This window comes from Telopea speciosissima, chromosome 4 (genome assembly GCF_018873765.1).
Source record: "Telopea speciosissima isolate NSW1024214 ecotype Mountain lineage chromosome 4, Tspe_v1, whole genome shotgun sequence".
NCBI lineage: Eukaryota > Viridiplantae > Streptophyta > Magnoliopsida > Proteales > Proteaceae > Telopea > Telopea speciosissima.
In genome coordinates, this window is record NC_057919.1 from 62,147,773 (window position 1) to 62,167,553 (window position 19,781).

General features: G+C 38.7%; 2 protein-coding genes and 1 long non-coding RNA gene across 3 annotated transcripts; 1 reads left to right on the forward strand and 2 right to left on the reverse strand.

Moving 5' to 3' along the window:
- Nucleotides 1-579: 579 nt before the first annotated feature.
- Nucleotides 580-4,256, forward strand: LOC122657873. The gene is made up of 4 exons (XR_006332382.1): nucleotides 580-701; nucleotides 830-831; nucleotides 1,978-1,987; nucleotides 4,245-4,256. It is a non-coding gene; the product is annotated as an uncharacterized LOC122657873 (long non-coding RNA).
- Nucleotides 4,257-5,498: 1,242 nt separating this feature from the next.
- LOC122657776 (probable xyloglucan endotransglucosylase/hydrolase protein) lies at nucleotides 5,499-7,810 on the reverse strand. The gene is made up of 4 exons (XM_043852569.1): nucleotides 7,605-7,810; nucleotides 7,401-7,501; nucleotides 7,062-7,255; nucleotides 5,499-5,919 (listed from the first exon to the last, which is right to left on the reverse strand). The coding sequence occupies exons 1-4, from the start codon at nucleotides 7,789-7,791 to the stop codon at nucleotides 5,514-5,516; spliced, it is 888 nt and encodes a 295-aa protein (XP_043708504.1). The 5' UTR covers nucleotides 7,792-7,810; the 3' UTR covers nucleotides 5,499-5,513.
- A 4,410-nt stretch (nucleotides 7,811-12,220) lies between these two features.
- Nucleotides 12,221-19,739, reverse strand: LOC122659510 (probable xyloglucan endotransglucosylase/hydrolase protein; the record flags this gene model as incomplete). Its single annotated transcript, XM_043854614.1, has 5 exons — nucleotides 12,221-12,605; nucleotides 13,413-13,621; nucleotides 13,741-13,841; nucleotides 13,918-14,052; nucleotides 19,673-19,739. Coding segments are annotated over 5 exons (897 nt in total), but the record flags the coding sequence as incomplete, so codon positions are not given.
- Between the last annotated feature and the right edge of the window lie 42 nt (nucleotides 19,740-19,781).

Here is a 19,781-nt window from a genome sequence, read left to right on the forward strand (position 1 = left end):
GGGTTCTCAAGATGGCGACCTCCTGAGGCCATCTTCAACTCCATCCCCTGCTTGCTACACACGAACCATTCGTGGGATCTATTGGGACCATCAACGAGAGTTGCGACGATCGGCGACGACCTGCGACGTGGGATCTACTGGGACCATCACCGAGAGTTGCGACGATCGGCGACGACCTGCGACATGGGATTTGCTGAGATCATCACCAAGACCTGCGATGACCTATGACAACGGGGGAGGCAATTTATTTTTTTTTTATTTAGGGTTCGAATATGAGATATTAGACTTCCAATAAAAAATCCCATTCTAATTTTTTTTCAATTTAGGGTTCGAATCATCTCTACTCACCAATTAGGGTTCGATTCTGCTATTTTTTTTTTAACTAATTTCAATCAAAAATCCCATTCTATATTCCTCAAATGGAACCACCAGAAAAAAAATCGTTTGTGGTGCATGGTGTCTTCTGAGGGAGAAGTAGTAGTCATGGCAGTTGCCTCTGAATTAGTTGATATTCAATGACTTATTGCACAGTAATGCTATTTCAGCACAAATTTTCTATGATGAGGAATGTAATGTTTGATGGGAGTACTTAATGCTTCCTCTGCAATTTGTTCAATCTCCAAGGGTTGAAGAAAGCACCTAAAAAGGCAAGTAATTGCAGCAGTGGTGTACTTGTTGATCCTCATTTTGGAGAAATTTTGGTGCGGGTATGTTGTTATCATTTAGAATTGGGCTAAAAGGTTGCAAGCGCTCAAGCGTTGCCATTATAAAACAATGATGGTAATGCTCCATCAATCTCAGTCATTGATTTTCTGACATAAAATCTGAGCCGTTCAATTTTTTGAAGCACAAACAAAAGGAAAAAAAATGGATAAATGCAATGTTAAACGCACCAAATCAAGATCAACCATTGATTTTAATCCAAAAAATCCTAACCGTTCAAGATTTTAACCCATAACCGGCTAAACCCTAGTTTTCTTCTCCAAGGACCATCGCCGCTGGAGCCCTAGTTCTATTTAGAAGAAGGGAAGAAGCGAGAAGAGGCGACGAACACCACCGCCTAGTTCTCAGTCATTTTCTTCTTCGTCTTCATCACACGCTAAAGACCCCTGCAACGTTGCCCCTCTCCTTTTCTTTTGCAAAGGCAACTAACACTACCGCCCCAACTCTTCTCCCTACGGCCGAACCTACCCTTGTTTACACCATTTGCATCAATTCTAAATAAATACAGAGAGAGAAAATCTAACTTGTACTTTGTACAACCATGGACACATGAAGGAAGATAAAAACAGAAAAACAAAAACAGAGTAATGGCAGATTGGCTTTGAATTGTTAGGCCTGATTTTGTATGATTTCTATTTCAATTTCAGGGGGTGATTTGTATTTCTGAAATTATTTGGTTTGATTTTTACATCTTATTTCAATAAAATAGAAATTCTGAAATAGCTGAGGAGTTGTTTCAGAATTTCTATTTCATTTGATTTAGCACTCTTGCTCTTGAATGAACACATGGTTAAGTTTATGGGCAAAGTAGTAATTTCATGTTAAAAATAAAATACCACCCTTCTTCTCCTAGTGGTCTCATCATCACCACCCCACTCCCACCACTGCCACCGCCGCCACCACCACCACTACCCCGCCATCACCACCACCGTCACCACTGTCGCTGCCACCGCTACCGCCGCCGCTACCACCACCACAATTGCCATCACCACCACCACCACCCCCACTACTTCTACGTCACCACTACCTTGCCACCACAGTCACCACCACCACTACCCAGACCCCACCACCACCATCCTTCCCAAAGAAATATAGAGAATTTATTCTTAGAATTTGAATTATCACACGAATTTTTTTATTCTTGAAATATTTCATATTGATACAACCAAAACAATTTCAAATTTTTGACCAAAAAACTATTTGTTGACTATTTCAAGAAATCAATCCAAAATTGAAATAGAAATCATACGGTAGATTAATTTTTGTAGTTAAGGGTAAGGAATTTTAAACAAGTTTAGGATTCCTACAAGGACTGATGTATGAGTATGACTGTGGAAACATAAGGGCTGACTAAACTTTTTCTTGAAAACCGGCTATTTTTTAAGACCATTGTCAGAGACCTCAATCAATAATGTGTTGAACAATGTTGTTCTTCGTGGAAAGTTAAGAAAAATTTTCTACTTTTTCGGGGGTGCGAGACTTCAGAAGATTAGAAACACAGAGTCTATAGAGTCCTAAGAATCCAACTGAGATATCCCCTAATTAAGAACTTGAATCCAACGGAGTCATCCAGTATAGGTACCTCATGTAGGCGGAAATGACTATTGCTCTTTCAACCCTGTTCACGCCTTCCCTCTTCCCTAATCCTCCCCTAACCAGCTCACCCCCATCCCCTTTTTCCCCATCCCAGTCCCTACCCATGCTCTGTTTTTTTCATCCCATCTCAGTAGGGTTCCACTTTTTTCTTTAGGAAGATGACGGGGATTCATTGACGGTAACCGATGGAGAGAGAGAGATATCAACTTCACGGTGTCTCTCGATCTTCGTCGGCGCCGGTGAGAAATCCAACTCCGGAGTCAAAAAGGAGAGAAAGAAGAGACCTGTAATAGCCGGTAATAACTTAAAAGATAAATAAAATTGTGCTTTAAAAAATTGAACGGTTCAGATTTTATGTCAGAAAATCAATGATTGAGATTGATGGAGCACTGCCATCACTGTTTTAGAATGGCAGTGCTCGAGCGTTGCTACCGCTCGCCGTTAGAATTGATACAAAATTACTTCAGATTGTACAACAATTCTTCTTTCTTCCCTTATTTGTTTCGTCTCTGTAGTCTGTACGAGAGAAAAGAGAGGGGCAGTTGAGATGAGGGAGAGAAGAGAGAGATAATGATAGGTGGAGAAGGGCATACCTCTGCGGGTGAGTTTCAAGTCCTGCAACTTCAAAGAAGATAGCAGCAGCTTCAATTGTGGGGAAGGCAAACGGTTAAAAAGGTTTGAATAGGCTTTTGGTAATAAATGTTAGAAGGGAAAATTGACATTTTACATTTTATTATTAACACCGTCCATTTAAAGGTGTCGAATGTATAATTTAGAAACAAAGGGGGTTGCACTGTATTTAGGGCAAACCTCAGGGAGTCGCAATGTTTCATCCCTTGCCAAAAAGATAAAAAAAATCCAATGGGTTGAAAAGCCCAGCCCAAACCCTTCAAGGCCAACTTTGGATGGGCTGGGCCGAAAAAACATGAAATATAAAATAAAAAACGCTAGATGAAAGGCTTGAACCTTCGACCTTGTGGTTATCAGCCATCCAAACTAACCAACTGAGCTACTCCAGCAATTGCTTCTAACAATGAATTCAGAAAATATAAAATATTAAACTAAGGCAAGTAACATTATTCCATTTTAAATCCTATTCAATGTGCAAAAGTCTACTTGGATTGGAATCAATTGTGACCAAGGTTCAAAATCCAAGTATTGGACTCGGGATCGGTCATGGCCGAAACCTTTCTGGATCAGGATCGGATCTGTCTAAATCGGTCAGGATCGGTCAAAAAACCCCCCCAAAATTGTTTTTTTATCGATCGGGTCATGTATCGGATAGAGTTGGTGGGTGTTGTGATCTCAGGATCGGATCGGCCGTTATTATCTGGATCGGATCGGTCAAAATCGATTGGTATCGGTTAGTATCGATCGGTGTCGGTCAAGATAATATAAAAAACCTAAAAAAAAAAAAAAAACTTAAGAACTTTGAAAAAATAAAAAAAATATTCAATTGGATTGGTCAAAGATCGGATCAGATCGGCCGATCCAACCGAGTTGGGCGATCCAATCAACGATCTAGTCAAAACTTGTTGTATCGGTCAAATCTTGAGATCGGCCTCGACCGATACCAATCCGATCCGATACCTCAAACCATGATTGTGACTAATACCCGTCAATTCTACCATGTTTTTGGTTGATTTGGATCGGAATCGACACTTTCTAATTCCATCTTTTAAAACCATGCTAAAAGTACCCATTTTTAGTGAGTTCTTAAACACTTCGACCACTAAAAATGGTCAGTTCGTAGAGTTCTCAGAATTATTTCTATATTTCAGATTTGCCACATAACTATTGATGATTGCTAAGGGGAATGCAAGTGAAACCAAAGGCAGAGCTTGGTATGCATTATTAGAATACATTCTTGGTTGATTTCACATTCTCACATTCTTGGTTGATTTCACATTCTCAGTTGATAAAAGAATTATTTGTATTGCTCGAGAAGCCCTAGTAAAGACAAAGCAGAGTTTAAAAACTCAGAACTCGGATTAAATCAATCAAAGACGGTCATTTTCACCGTACCTGTGTTTGGGCCCAAGGGCAGCATACCGCACATGCCCAAGTAATGTTCTTTTTTCCATAATCTATATACAAAGTTTAATTAATGTTATTGATAAAATTTCACATTTGCTACACAATCATAACTAACAAATTTTGTTATTCAAAATTAATTTCACTTCCCTTCTTGATCTTGGATGGAATTGAAATATTTTATTATTCTGCTTAATTTTGGTTTAAAAAACTGGAATGTTTAACTTTGGAAAATGAAGCAAATAAGTAATTGTTAAGAACTTTTATAAGAAATATATAATTGTCGTTATCCAATGGACCTCCCCTGATGTATCTCTTTAAGTACATTCTCCCATGTTTCTAAAAAGTACATAAATTATCCCTACTTTCCAAACCATTTAAGGATCAGGATCGTTTCCAAGGAGCTGCCAGTTGTTGGGCTGTACCATCTGTACTACACACATCCTTAGGAGTGCGCCGAGATGTGTGCGGTACAGCTCAACCACTAGATGCCGTTCCTTGGCAGCACCCTGGGCGCACGCCTCCCTGGAGATGAGCTAAATTCACCATTTAACACTCAAACTCAGTCGTTAGTGAATTCTGTTAATTGCTAATGATAGGAATTCTGAATAATTTTTATGACCACTCTACCCTTGAGTCTTCCTTTAGCCTCGGTGAATAGGAATCCATTTGCTATAGGCTGAAGGATGAACGCGAGTGAGTATCAAGGGGTATTTTGGGAGCATACTAAAACCATAGGGGTTTTGTGAACCCTAAGATGGTGATTGAACTTGAACCTTCATTGGTCGAAGGAAAACTTTGTCCACACATTTATTTCTCCATACTTTGAGAGACAAGCTAAGATGAATGAAAAATATTTAGATATCACTTCTATCCTTATACATTTAATTAATGAAAGTTCTTACCAAAAAAAAAAAAATTTAATGAAAGTAAATAATACCACATTATCACCTCCAATTCGCGAGCACCTCCAATTCCTTCAATTCCTCTAATAGGGGGGAGTGGACCCCACCTTAGATAGTGTTTTCGGTCATTTCTGCCCCCATGTGAGAAATTGGAAGAATTGAAAAAGAGCAAATTGAAGAGGATAACAATCCGTGAATAGCACAACCAACGATATTCTCTCTATGTGAAATACCAAGCAAAAAAAGATTGTCTTCCTATATGTCCCTATCCCTAGCACACTCCGGAGGGACACTAGGGAACCTTGATCTATCAGTGCAATAGTTGTAAATTGTGTATTTCTTTCGGACCCATTGGAGTCTCCTGTACTGAAGCCCATCTAAGTCTTGGAAGGCTTTCTGGTCCCACCACATTTTCCCACGAGTGTTGCACACTTGTGCCGATTGAGGCGACGAAGCATCGCAACCGTCCACGTGGAAGGAAGTGTATGATGCTACAAAAGGTGCTTTCGTCCAATCAGTTTTATCCAATCCTCCTCTGGTAGCCCAGTCATCTGCATTCCATAGGCTTGAATATATCTTCATGGGTTGGTTGAAGGGGAACTTCACACCAAGATCTTTGCTGTTCTTGAATATCCTTATAGGCACTTCATCCACGAAGAAGCTGTGAAATTTTGTTCTCATGATTAGAAAATTTGTTCTCATGATTATTAGTCCATAATTCAAACCCACTTTAAAAATCCTAAATCCTAAATCTGACCTAGGACAGATCAATGGATTTAGGCTATGTTTGGAATGAAAAGTAGGGGGGAGGGGGTTAATCAACACTTCCACTCATGGGTGGCTTTGGCATAATTTGTTTTTTCTTTTTTTTGATATATGATACTATGTTAAATGTTAAAGGGTCCAATTTAAAATCTTTAGGTATGTAGTGAAGATAGCTCCTCAAATATATATATTTTTTTGATAAAGAGCTCTTCAAATATATGAAGGCACCAAGAATTGGTCTAGATATTGCTCATAATCGACAGAAATCTAGGGTTTATTTATAGAAAAAAGGACCGAGTTGGATTTGGGAGAATCAAAATCTGCCCAATCCGATCTGACCAAGGTTTTAGTGTATGATATGGGGACCAATATCGGTTGCCATCAATATTGATATTGATGTGAATCAGCTGAGACTGATACTGATTACTAAAACCTTGATTAAATCAACACTTTTGCCCCTCAAGATACCAAATACATTTTTTTTTAAAACTTTTTTGCCCTCCCTTAATTCAATACCACTAATACAATATCAGACATATCGATGTCGTCCACAATCGATACCAATATGGATCGGCCTCTATGACCATCCCGATCTTGATACCTAAAATTATGGTTCCAATCTTTAATTGTACGTCTGTAACTCCCAACACCTCAATAAAAATCCTTAGATATTAAAAAAATAAATAGAGTAGAACACATCTACTCATTATTATTTTCCTCCTTACTTTTATCGTAAGTAAAATTTTCTTTTCTTTTTATTTTTAAACACATTTCTTGCATTCCAAACATGAGTCGGAACCTCTCCAATGAGTAGGAGAATCCAATGAGCCATCCGACGACTGGGCTGATTGTACGTGCATCGGGATGCATGCAAGCACACCACACACATCCCGATGTACACCCATCACAGCCAGTGCTTATTGGGCGGACTCTCCAAACATAGCCTTAGGATATATACTATTGCTTTGTAAAAATGAATAGATCAATGGATCTCTTTGATTGGACCCATGAATGAAAAATGAAGAAAATGGAACTCACACAATCTGATACATGTTCCATAAAAGGGAGTAGGTATGATAATGCTTGGTAGGATCAAACCAGAGGTAGATCCTTTGCTCTCTGTCTCCTTTCCCTCCTGTGAAGACATTTGTCTGCAAAATGTAAGGCTGACCTGTTCTGTTCCCCAAGAACTCAAAATCTATCTCATCATGCTCTGTATTCTGTGATGAAAGCTGAAGCACAAAAAAAAAAAAAAAAAAAAAAAAAAAAAAGACCAACCAATATCAAATCAAGCAAAATGAGATGAGAATGCCATTAGAAGCAACACCATAGCCATTATAAAAGAAATATAATTAAAAGGAAAGAGCAAATTTTTACATAGAAAGCAGTGACAACCCCAGCAGAGTTACCTCCAACCATCTTTATTCTCATACTGAAATGCCCAAACAAGTAGGATCCTCTAGACTGAAATCCCGTTCCTTAAAACAAATTTCACAGAATTAAAATTCCTTCTCACAAGCCAAGTTAATGAAATAAAACTCTCCCAGTAGTGATGGTAGTAATAGAAAAAGTAGTAGTTACCAGAGTATTTGTCAAGGACAAGCTTGACCTGGGAACCACCATTGATGTACTTGATATGATCACTGGACCAACTGGGCACATAATTCTTTTGAAATGGCACATCTACAGGCTTCTTAGGTACTGCACCCATCATGACTTCACATACTCCACAAATTAGAAAACCCACAAGCAATTCCCTCATCTTCATATCTCTGCAACCTATAGAGAGAGAGTTTCAAACTGAGGGAGGGAGGGAGGATTCACTATTAGGTATAAATAGGGAAGGGAAGAAGGAGTAAAGTTGGTGGTGGGTAAGGGTTGCTTTGGCCAAAGAGAAAAATCCAAGTGGGAGCAATTAGCGGAGGACTGCACATGACAATAAAAACAGAGCTTTCTCTGTCTCTGTTTAAGAAAGAAAGAACGAAAGAAAGAAAGGTGTGGTTTCAGAGTATGGTTTGAACTTTGAAGAGTCATGCCGCGTTTGAAAAGAAAGAGACACCACCAGCTGATACCCACCCCGTGGCTATTGGGTCGGCCAATTGTCTTTGAAAGGTAAGAAAAAATGTGAAAGTTGAGAAGTGAAGGAGTAAGTAGTTCACATTCACCAACTTTAGTTGGTTCTAGCAAATGGGATATACGTGTGACCCTATCAATCAATAACCCAACATTGATGGAGAAGATCTCGGCTTTTTAATTTTACAAATTTTTCTATGCTCCCCCAAACACACTTGATGGTCTTGGTTGTGTTCTATTTATTAAATGTCTCAAATGCTTTATCTCTCTTTAGGGAAAAAGATCTCGTCCGGGAGTGTGGCCTATGCCAGCACTCCCATGAGTCTATCTCTCTTCTCCATGTGAAAAGACATATTTACCCCCTTTGTTTTAAGAAGGAAAGAGATATACACATGGAAAGTGCTGGCCTCCCTTTAAATTTATTGTGGAGATGTTATGTACAATAGTCCCACATCGGTCCCATAAGGGCTTGGATGTGGGTATATATATATATATATATATATATAATATTGGGTTTTCTTCCCTTGTATATCAGTTTATGAGGGTCAGATCTTTCAATCATAACATTGGTGTTTTTATTGACCCGTCCTTCTTGATCCAGAGTGGATTGACGAGGTGGGGTAATGTTATGTACAATAGTCCCATAAGGGCTTGACCGGTATTTGCCTGTTCATATCTTTGTGCCTGACAATGGCTCTCTGAGCTGAACATTACACCCCTACCCTCTGCACCCACTTTAGCTAAAATTAATAGGTTAGGACTTTTTGCATTTTGTTGATATCTTACATTTGTTTTTCTTTTCTTTTCTTGGTTTCCAAACATAGCTTAATGTTTTCCTTCACATCAAAAAAAAGTATGGATGATAAGGATGTCAATCGGGCAAGATCGGCCAAGAGTTAGAACCGGTTGTTTTAGTTGGGTCTAACCTGTCCCCACCAATTTAAGGTTATACATTGTTATCGACCGTTTCGTTAATCAAGTCTCGTAGCTTAAGACATGGATACGCATCTATTCAGTTGGGTCTATTAATGGTCCATAATAGGGCTCTTAGTGAATGTACTATAATCAGGCTAAATAGGCTTAAACGGTCTAATCACGCTATAAACAGTCGATTAATAATTGACTTAACAATGTCGTTATCACCTCCAGTTTCTACCCGCTTCAATTCCCTCCAATTCCTCACATAGGAGCGGAAATGACCACCTTATCCCCTATCCGAACACACTGCCCAAGGTGGGGTAGGATGGTCATTTCTGCTCCTATGTGAGGTATTGGGGGGAATTGAAACGGGCAACGAATTGGAGGTGATAAAAATTCAACTAAACATCGTTACCCACTCTTTCCATAATCGTGCTAGGCCCAGCCCGCTATCAGACCATTTACTAACCGGTCAATTGCTTGTATGATTGAAAATAAAATAGATGGAATTTGTTTCCATAGTATTTAAAAAATAAAAAATTTAATGGAACCCAAAACATAGAGAAATTGGATATGAAATTTAATAGAAATTAATGATTCTGTCTATTTATAACCTTGTGTTCACCCTTAATCCCTTATTATATACTCTCATATTATATGGAAACTTGCCTTTCAAAAGGGTACTACGGATTCGGCTCCTCTCTAGCGCATCCCGAGCTGCAAATAGTCCAGTACGGCAACAAGCGTCGTCACATTGCTTTGGCGCCATTTGGATGGTGCAGATCGAGTTGAAAATGAGGAGCACATGCGATGGAGAGAAGGATTCGGCTCGTCAGTTCCAGTTCAACTGTTACTTCTGGGTCCTTACAGCTCATCAGTTCCAGTTCAACTGTTACTTCTGGGTCCTCACAGCTCACAACTTTCCAATGTGCTTGTATTTTACTAAAGCTGTGTTTGGTATGCATTCTTGGAATGCATTCTCGGTTGTTTTCGTTTTCTCGAACGCTACAAACACCTATTTGTATCATCTGAGAATACAAAATCAACTTAGAATGCATTTCAAGAATGCATACCAAACACTGCCTAACTTAGTGGTGGAGAGTCAATTGATTAATTCGCCCATTTCTGCTAGAGTGTTAGAGTTGTTTTGGCTAAATTGGGGACAACCTGTAGGTTTGAAATCTTTTGATTTGAGAAAATTCTATTTAGCTATTGTTGGGCCAAAAGAAAAGCCCACTTATATTGTGGTCCATTTCATTTTCCAAAAGATACAGTCCAATAAGTTTTGTTCTAACAAAACCAACAGGGGTTCGTTTTCATACACGGCCGTGTACGCATGTATGGTCGTGTCCCCTCTCACAAAGAGTTAGAAAAGTCATAAACCCCTACCCATTAATTAATGCCTTGAAACTCCCACCTTCTCACATACACGGCTTACACAACCGTGTATGAAAACTTTCCCCAAACCAAAAAGTGTAAGGACTAGAGTTTCTCTTCACTCACAATGAAGAGAAAATCTTTTAATCCACGGGGTTTTGGTGAGTCTGGACTCTTGGTGGTTGAATGGGACTCCAAGAATAGTGCCAGGGACATTTCAATCTTCTTACAATTGGAGGCAGATCGAATAATGACACCTGAATGATTAGATTCTCTTCACACACAATGAAGAACAACCTGTGCGACCGTACTTAAATTTACAACTACCGCATACTGCGTTTGGTATGCATTCTAGGTCGATAATGTACTCTAAGAAATCATATCAAACCAAACATAGCCTTAATTTCAAAAAGTCCACCATATGATTCCATATGCTTTTAAATTATACTTGTATAGTTTATTCTCTTCAAACACGATTTAGAGTTGACATATTCAAAGGGGTGGGGTGATCACGACCCATAAAATGTTGAGGTTGAGAAGATGAAATGAAAAATATACATTAACTGAATAGTGGGCCCTGATGATTAAGATCACAGGTGGAAGACTAAGTTTGTGTTTGGTATGATTTATTGGAATGCATTATTGACCAATAATGCATTCCAAGAATGCTTAGCAAACAATTTTCAAAATAGAAATCATACCAAATCAGGCATTGATTAATGAAAATAACACCGCCAACAATACTCTCTTGTAATGTGTATGAACACTAAGGGTCTTTTTGGTATTATCATTCATTTTTTCGTGTGTTTGGAATCATTTATTAAACTTATTTTTATTTTAAATAAATGAAAACACCCCCAAAATCATAATTGATTCATGGATTATGGACAAAAACAATTTTCCTTTATTTTTTGTTGAGTTTAATGAGCACATGCTCATAAGGCAGAAGTAGTGAGGATAAAATAGACATTTGGTTTTGATTTAGAAAAACCCCTTCTTCTTCCTTCGATAAAAAAGGGAAACGATCTGTTATTCAGGTCTTTCTCTTGTCGGCAATTTTTCCGGCATCGTTCACCAGCACCTCCTTGATCCCTCCCTCTTCTCTTGCCGACCTTTTTTTTTTCTCTCTCTCTCTCTCTCTTCTCCCAATCCTCTCTCTAGGAGTGTTTGGCTTTTGGATATAATGGATAACCAACAACCCGATCAGCAAGAGACCTAGTCAATCCAAATCTCTCCTATTTCCATTCCCGCTCAGACTTCGTTACACAACAAGGATAAGGATCAAATCTGAGCGATGATTTATTGTAATGCAAACATTTACTGTAACAATCCAATTGTATTCACTACTTATGCAAACTCTGAACAGAGAAAATATACAAAACAAAATACTTCCAATACACATCAAACCAATCCCTCTATAGTCCCTGCTGCTTCCATCCTCTCTCTCTCTCTCTCTCTCTCTCTCTCTCTCTCTCTCTCTCTCCTATGTGCGTTTGTGCTTTATGTATATGTTACCACTTGGTATATTGAAGCTAGTGCGGCGGTTAAGTGGTTGTGTACATATATAAGAAAGTTCCGAATTGATTCCTTTCAGAAGAAGAATCCCCATCCGTTACAGTTTAGAGTTGATTTGAGAAAGAAGATGGGTGATGGGAGAATTTCTTCACCTATTTATTGTGAAAATTATTTACACATAGATAGTTACCAAACAATTTTTATTATTTGACCAAAATGGTTTTCAATAACAATTCTTTTTAAATAGGTCAAAAACAAAATAAAAAATGATACCAACAGACCCTTAAGAAAAGAGATTCTCTCTGTACATGCCCTTATGCCTTATTCCTATCACATTCTGGAGCGCGAGGGATACTTGGGTTCCTGCAATAGCTATAAAGGGCGCGTTTATTTCGGACCCATCGAAGTCTCCTATATTGATGCGCATCTAAGTCATGGTAGGCTATCTGGTCCCACCACATTCTCCCACGAGTGATGCATACTTTTGCTGATTGAGGACAGGCGTCCACATGGAAGGAAGCGTAAGTTGCTACAAAGGGTGCTTTCGTCCAATCAACCTTGTCCAATCCTCCTCTGGTAGCCCACCCCTCTCCATTCCATAGGCTTGCGTATATCCTCAGGGGTTGACTGATGGGGTACCCCACACCAAGATATTTGTTGTTCTTGAATATCCTTATAGGCACATTATCCACGAAGAAGCTGTGAAATTTTGTTTTCATGATTATTAGCCCATAATTCAAATACATTTTAAAAATCTTAAAACCTTAAACCCTAAATCCTAAAACTGATCTAGGACGGATCAATGGATTTAGGTTATATTTGGAATGAAACGTGGGGAAAAAAATTTATTGAGATGTGGGATAAACCTCTTCATTTCAACATTCCTCATTATATGTAGCATTGGCATAACTAGTTCTACATTTGGACAAACTATTTAGGAAGCATAAGATATATATGAGCTTTGATATCATGTTGGAGGGTCTAACTTAATCCTTAAAGCATTAGGTGGAGATAGTTCCTCAAGCATATGACAAAAAGTAACAAAAAATAGAATGAAATGACACAAAAAACGTATCATTACTTTTGTTTTAAGTGAGTTTTTCATCACCCTTGGAGAAAAGAAGATTCCTTTGTTACGGGTGAATTGACATCATGTTTGGATTCTTGGGTCATCATTACACTCTTTGAAATTATCCTCCCATGTTGCCACATGACCAAACCGATGCCAATAGTAAAGGACATGGGTAGAGGGAAGCTGGTCCTTTGTTTTATTATATTTTTCTTGTCTATTCAATTTTTGCTTTTAGGCTTGAACGGGTCAATGAATCTTTTGATTGAACCCATGAATGACCATAGTTTTAGGTATCGGTATTGGTAAAAAAAGATGGTCTATTTTGAATTTTCGATCTATTCGATATGTATCGTATCCATCGTAATCGATAGCCGATTCAATACCGTGAACTAAAACCATGTGAATGAACAATAAAAAAAATTAGAACTACTCACACAATCTGATACTTGTTCCATAAAATGGAGTATGTATGAAAATGCCTGGTAGGATCAAACCAGAGGTTGATCCTTTCCTCTCTGCCTCCTATCCCTCCTGTGAAGACATTGGTCTGCAAAATGAAGGGCTGACCAGTTCTGTTCCCCAAGAACTCAAAATCCAGCTCATCATGACCATCTCTATCTTGAGTCTCTGCCTTTGATGAAAGCTGAATTAAAAAAAAAAACCATAGCAAACCCAGAAATCAAAATTAGATGAGACAACCATTAGAAGCAAAACCATAGCTGTTCAAATATATAATTAAAAGGGAAGAGCAGAGAGATTTACATAGAAAGTAGTAACAAGCCCAGCAGAGTCACCTCCAATCAACTTTATTCTCATACTGAAATACCCAAACAGGTATGAAGCTTTGGAGTGAAATCCAGCTCCTTAAAAACAACATTTCCACAAAATTAAAATTCCTTCTGATCACAACCCAAAATGATGAATTTAAACTCTCCTTACCAGAGCTTCTGTCAAGAACAAGTTGGACCTGGGAACCACCATTGATGTACTTGATATGATCACTACCCCAACCAGGCTCATAATTCTTCTGAAATGGCACATCTACAGGAGTCTTAGGTTCTGCAGCCAATAAGGCTTTACATAATCCACAAATAAGAAAACCTATAAGAAATTTCCTCATCCCCATATCTCTCTGCAACTACCACCAATGAAAATGGCAGATAGCAGAGAGAGAGAGAGGGAGAGAGAAGAAGGACTTCTCACACTGAGAAATGGAGAGTGAATTCACAATTGGGTATAAATAAGGAGATGAAATTGGAAGATTTGTTCTGGGAATGGATAAGAGCAATTAATGGAAGACTGTTCTGCAAATTATCGATCCAGAGAGGCAGAGATCAAACGGTTAAAAAACAGAGAGTTGGGTCTCTGTTTTAGAGAAAAAAAGGTGTAGCCATCAACTTAATTTAGTTGGTTCCAGAGTTTCATCAAATGGGTTATTGGTATTAGAGATGAGATAAGATTAGAAAGAAAGAAAATAAGTGAGAGAGACAACAAAGATAAAATTAGAGAAAATGGAAGAAACCTAACATCTGGATGTACAGAGGAAGCTGGCATCTTTACTCATTATAGCATTTGCTTAGAATTTCAAATTTATCTGGGAAGTATCCAGTCTTGAGAATCAAATAGAATTTCTTCTGCAACCTTATGCGATATATATGGATTTCCGCTGTTCCGTGACTCATTATAAAGTCGACGGATTTTCTTCTTACTATAAAACTTCATTGTTGTCGATAGCAACAAACCTGTCCATTGATTTACTTAGCACTATTGTATTCTAACTCCTTGTTCGACAATACTGAATTGAACCACCATTTTTCCACAGAGCCTCCTCCGTCCATTTGAATGCAAGTAGAATAGATGAATAGTCATTTAATGAAAAAGAATTGAAATATTCATTTCCTGTCGGAATAAACATATAGATTTAATCACTAAGATTATTGATTAATTATGAGAGATGAATGAGCATGGGGGAATATTATCCTCTTCAATTCCTAGAGCTCGGCAGTGCTAGGTGGAGATGCCGATACGTGGTAGCTTGAGCATCCAATAGTCCGAGCTCAATATAGTCAATGAGCTCGGACCGTTAGATGTCCAAGCTTCCACATGTCGGCATCTCCACCTAGCACTGCCGAGCTTTAGGGAATTGGAGAAGATAATTTGAGTTGGGTGGGGGGTGTTGCATGAAGGGGGTGAGGAGAGACGTTCCCACATTTTTAGATATTAAAAAAAAAAAAAAAAAAAAACTCTTAGAGGAGATTGTCGGTTTTTTTGTTTGACACATGTTAGCTAATCAACATATGCGAAGAGTACTTAATATCCGCATATGCACAGTTGATCCAGACTTGGGTTACACTTCAAATAGTATTAGGGAAAAAGATCTCTACCTTTTTTTTTCAGTAGAAAGGAAAAAGATCTCTACTTGGTGGTGTTTCCTATGCCCTCCCACAGGGCACCTTGAAATGACGTTTTTGCCCCTGGGTAGATACCCAGATGTGCTCCCCCATTGGCCCAAACGCTTGTGTAGAGATCTCTTGCCCATTTTATTATTTTTTTTTGAGGGGGGGGTACTACTACTAGATTTGTCAATTCCAGGCTTGCCCCAGCAAGCCCGATCAAGCCCATCCGATTAAAGCCCAACCCAACACGTTTTATAATCAGGTGGTCCCGGTGTGGGGTCCTAGCCCCCCGACCAAACCTACTGTTTAGAAGCCCGGCCTAGCCCACCCGATTATAGCTTGACTAAGCTGGAGCCTTTAATATCCCTTAAAATCCCCATTTTTAGAGCTATGGGCCTATTTTTAGGACTCAATGTTTTTTCAATTAAATGTACTAGATTACTCTTTTTCTTCTCCTTTCATGATTTTAGAAGTCATCTTCAAGAAGGTTTTATTTCATGCATGCATAGTCCCTTTAGCTACTTCTGGTAGAGAATCCAAACTAATTTTTAAAGTTGCTTTTGGGTAAGTGGGTGGGGGTGATATATGACCAATTTTAGTCCCTTCATTCCTTTAATTTTTAAACTAAATGACATAGGTATATAATCCTATGTTGGAGTAGATGGGTGGGGGTGATAAATAACCAATTTTAGGGTTGCACCGTTTAGAATCCGTTTAAAGACCATTTTGAGTTAAACAAGCACATAACCCGATTATAGTACCTGATTATAGCCCGAGATCGACCGAGTCCATCCAGGCCTAGCCCGATTAGCTCAATGGACAGTCACGGTGCAAGTTTCAAGCTTGATTAAGCTCGGTTAGGCCTGAGTGCTCGACTGAGCCCAACAGGTTGACACCCCTAGGTTCTACAATGCCCACTTTGGGGCCAAATTAGATTGTTGGGCGCCCAAGGGGACAACCCGTGGTGGTGATCAAAGGGGGAGAGTGTGGGACCTATGGGGTGGGAATGAGGTACAACTATGCCTCAATTGTGTGGGAGCGGGTCTCAAAATCAAGACCGAGACCCTCAGCCCTAGAGCGACATCCAAGGTGCAACCAACTGCGCTAGGCAAAAGTCCAAATAATACCTCCTGTAACAGACAGGAAAATGGAACACTTCATAGGGGTTCTTTGAGTGATTTGGTCTTAATAGACATCTGTTTTGTGTATGTATTGTAGACTATATAACCTTTCTCCATAATTTCCTTGCCACATTATTCTCAGTTACCATTATTCTAGTCATCTCCTGACCGGTTTTGTTCTTTCTTTCCACAATTCCATTATGTTGTGGAGTTCTAGTTGCACTGTGTTGTATCTTGATCCCATGTTCATGGCAATACTTAGTAAGTTGATTCCAAGTGAACTCACCACCTTGATCAGACTTTAAGTACTTGATTGTTCTTCCCAACTCATTTTCCACTCACTTTTTGAAAATCTTGAAACAATCTAGAGCTTCAGTTTTCTCTCTAAGGAACATCACACATGTCATCCTTGTACATCGTCAATGAATAAGATGAAGTACCTCTCTCCTCCCGATACCTCTGTTCTCATAGGCCCACAAAGATTTGTATGGATCAAGTCCAAAGGCTTGCTTGAATAATGTTCCTTTGATTTGTATGTGACCCTGGTCTATTTCCCTTTCTGGTATGAAGCACAAACATGGTCAGTGGGAGACTTGATTTTGGGTAAGTCTCTTACTGCCTCCTTTTACTCAACTTGCCTCCTTTTATTCAACTTGGACGAGTTTTTGAAACTTATGTGCCCCAACCTCCTATGTCATAACCAATTCTCATCTTTCATTACAACCAACTTAATTTTTCACTACAATGAAGGATTCCGAAGCAGACTTGATAATCACTCATCAGTTGCCTTTACAAGTAGGAGCACACCACGCCCCATCAGTGGTAATAACACAAAACTCAAGACAATGCTCTACCTAAGGAGAAACATACCAGCATAAGGCCGCAAAGGGGCAAAGGAGAGGGCATGGATGATGGATTCCTCCTCGTTATTGCATAATGGACAATGAAATTCTCAGGCATTTAATGGGCAAAATCTAATTGTTAGGTGTATAATAAGGATGAAGTACAATGTGATCTTAATCTATTCCTAAAGGCAAGGGCAGATCGGGCGATCTAATCCAAACTGATCGGGATCCATCCGATTCACCCGATTCTTGTAGCTTGATTGCACTGCCTCAACTGAACTGGTGCCTAAGGGTGTCAAACGGTGCGGTTTCGATTCGGTGCACATTTTGCAAGGTAGAAATCAAAACCACACCGGATAAGAATCACCCAAAATCAAAATCATTTTATATGCGGTGCGATTTTTGCGGTTTCTATTCGATTTTTATTATACGACTAACAACCGATTTACATGCGGTTTGTCATACCAGTTCACATCTGGTTTCAACTTTGTACCCTTTAATTCTATCATTCATTTCCTTGTTATGTGGGAGAAATTGTATATTTCATAAACAAATTAGAATATAATTAAGAAATCAAACTATCACTAACAAAACCTTATAATTAATACTCAACCTTCCACCTTTGTACCCTTTAATTCAATTAACCGATTTCATAAACAAATCAGAATATAAGCAATCAACATAGAATCCTATAAAAAATTAACACCAAGCATTAAATAAAATATCTTGATCTTGTTCAAAAGATGATTCCATAAGGTTTCCAACACCACCAAAACCAAGCAAACAAAAGAAGTTCTAATCATCAAAATTATCCCCAAGGAAAAATGACTGAATAATCTAATATTCTATAATGTTATGCTTCCAAGCTCCAATCTCAATCCAACAGTCCATAATTAACCATAGACATTCTACAAAGATGCATCCACGTCACTTTAATTTGCATTCTTTAGCTTTTTCTAAGAGTTCCAATGCAACAAAGATGAGCTTAGATGTTCCCGTCTCCACCCATTAGAATTTTCTACTCCAGAGATTCTAACACCTCCCTGTTATGCAAAGTGAATGTAAATTTTTCTTGTTAATTTCTTAAGTGTAATAAAAGATAAATGAAGAAATCGTAAGTTGATATCTATACTGAACAAGCTAACCCTTCACGGGTATTATACATTAGTTATGGACTCTTGGATTCTATCTGGTTCTATTCGGTTTAAAATTGGCGGTTAACCAACGATTATCCGGTTCTGAATCGAATCGAACCAAACTGGATAGAGAACATGTGAAATCAGAATTGCACCATTTTTTTGCGGTCTGATTCGATTCGATCGTAAACGGTCGGTTCCGATTTCGATATTCGGTTTCGGTTTCATTTTGACACCTTAACTGGTGGTGATAAACTGACAATGAAGGAACCTTAACTCCATCGGGAATCACCTTAAAAGATTTATAACCATTTTGCTTCATTCTCCTTCTGAAACTTGCCATTTTCATAGAACAAATCCAGCGAGAAAAATCCGAGGATTGTGAACTATTAATAAAAGCATTGTGTCACTTAATAGGTTTCGAAGAATGACCAAGTTTCCCTCACATCTGTTGCGGTTTCTTCTGAACATTGTTTCTCATCAGTTTCATTTGGTTTGGTTTTCGATTTTCGATATAGATATTGGTCGATTTGGTATGGTCTAATTTTCAGTTGATCTCGTCATACCCCAGTCCAAAACCAATCCGAGAAAGATCGATTCGATTCGATCCAGATTTTTTTGGGTCGATTTTATCAGTTCGGGCTAAGTTTAAACAACTTAATTTTGTTGTTGTCCATTTTCTTCTCTTTTTCGCTTCCAAACATAGCCTAGAATACCCTATGAACTATGGCGATTGGCGAGTGATAGGAAGAGGATCCAGGATTCAGTTGTGAAGAAGAACTGGATGATGTGAAAGGGGTTGTTGTTGTGCCGTTGGAACCGGTGAACCTAAATCTGAAAAATAAATTGGAAAAACAAGATCAAATCGTCCCTTTTAGTCCAAGTTGTTGACTCTGGATTCAACTACAGATTGACAAACATACCTTCTTCGTCTCCATTTCTAAGTTTCTACCCTTTTTATATTCCAAGTGGAGAAATCAAGGGTAAATATAAAACCTGCATCAGAGTCGGAACCCTTTCAGTTACAGCGTTACACACTTACAGCTGAGACGAAAGGGGCAGCCCACCGCCTTTCCTGGCTCTCTCCCACCTTAATTTTGGTTTTAATCTCATTTAAAGAAAAGGTTTTGGTAGCAATTAAGAGGGAAAAACAGTTCTGGTAGTACTTTGCCTCTGCTTTGCTTTGCTTGGCTTGCTCTCCGAAGAAAGCAACCAACTGACCAAGGAAGCAGGCAGAGATCTCAGACCAGAGACAATTTCTTTTGTTTTTGGATTGAAAAGATTTTGATTGTTGTTGGTATAGCA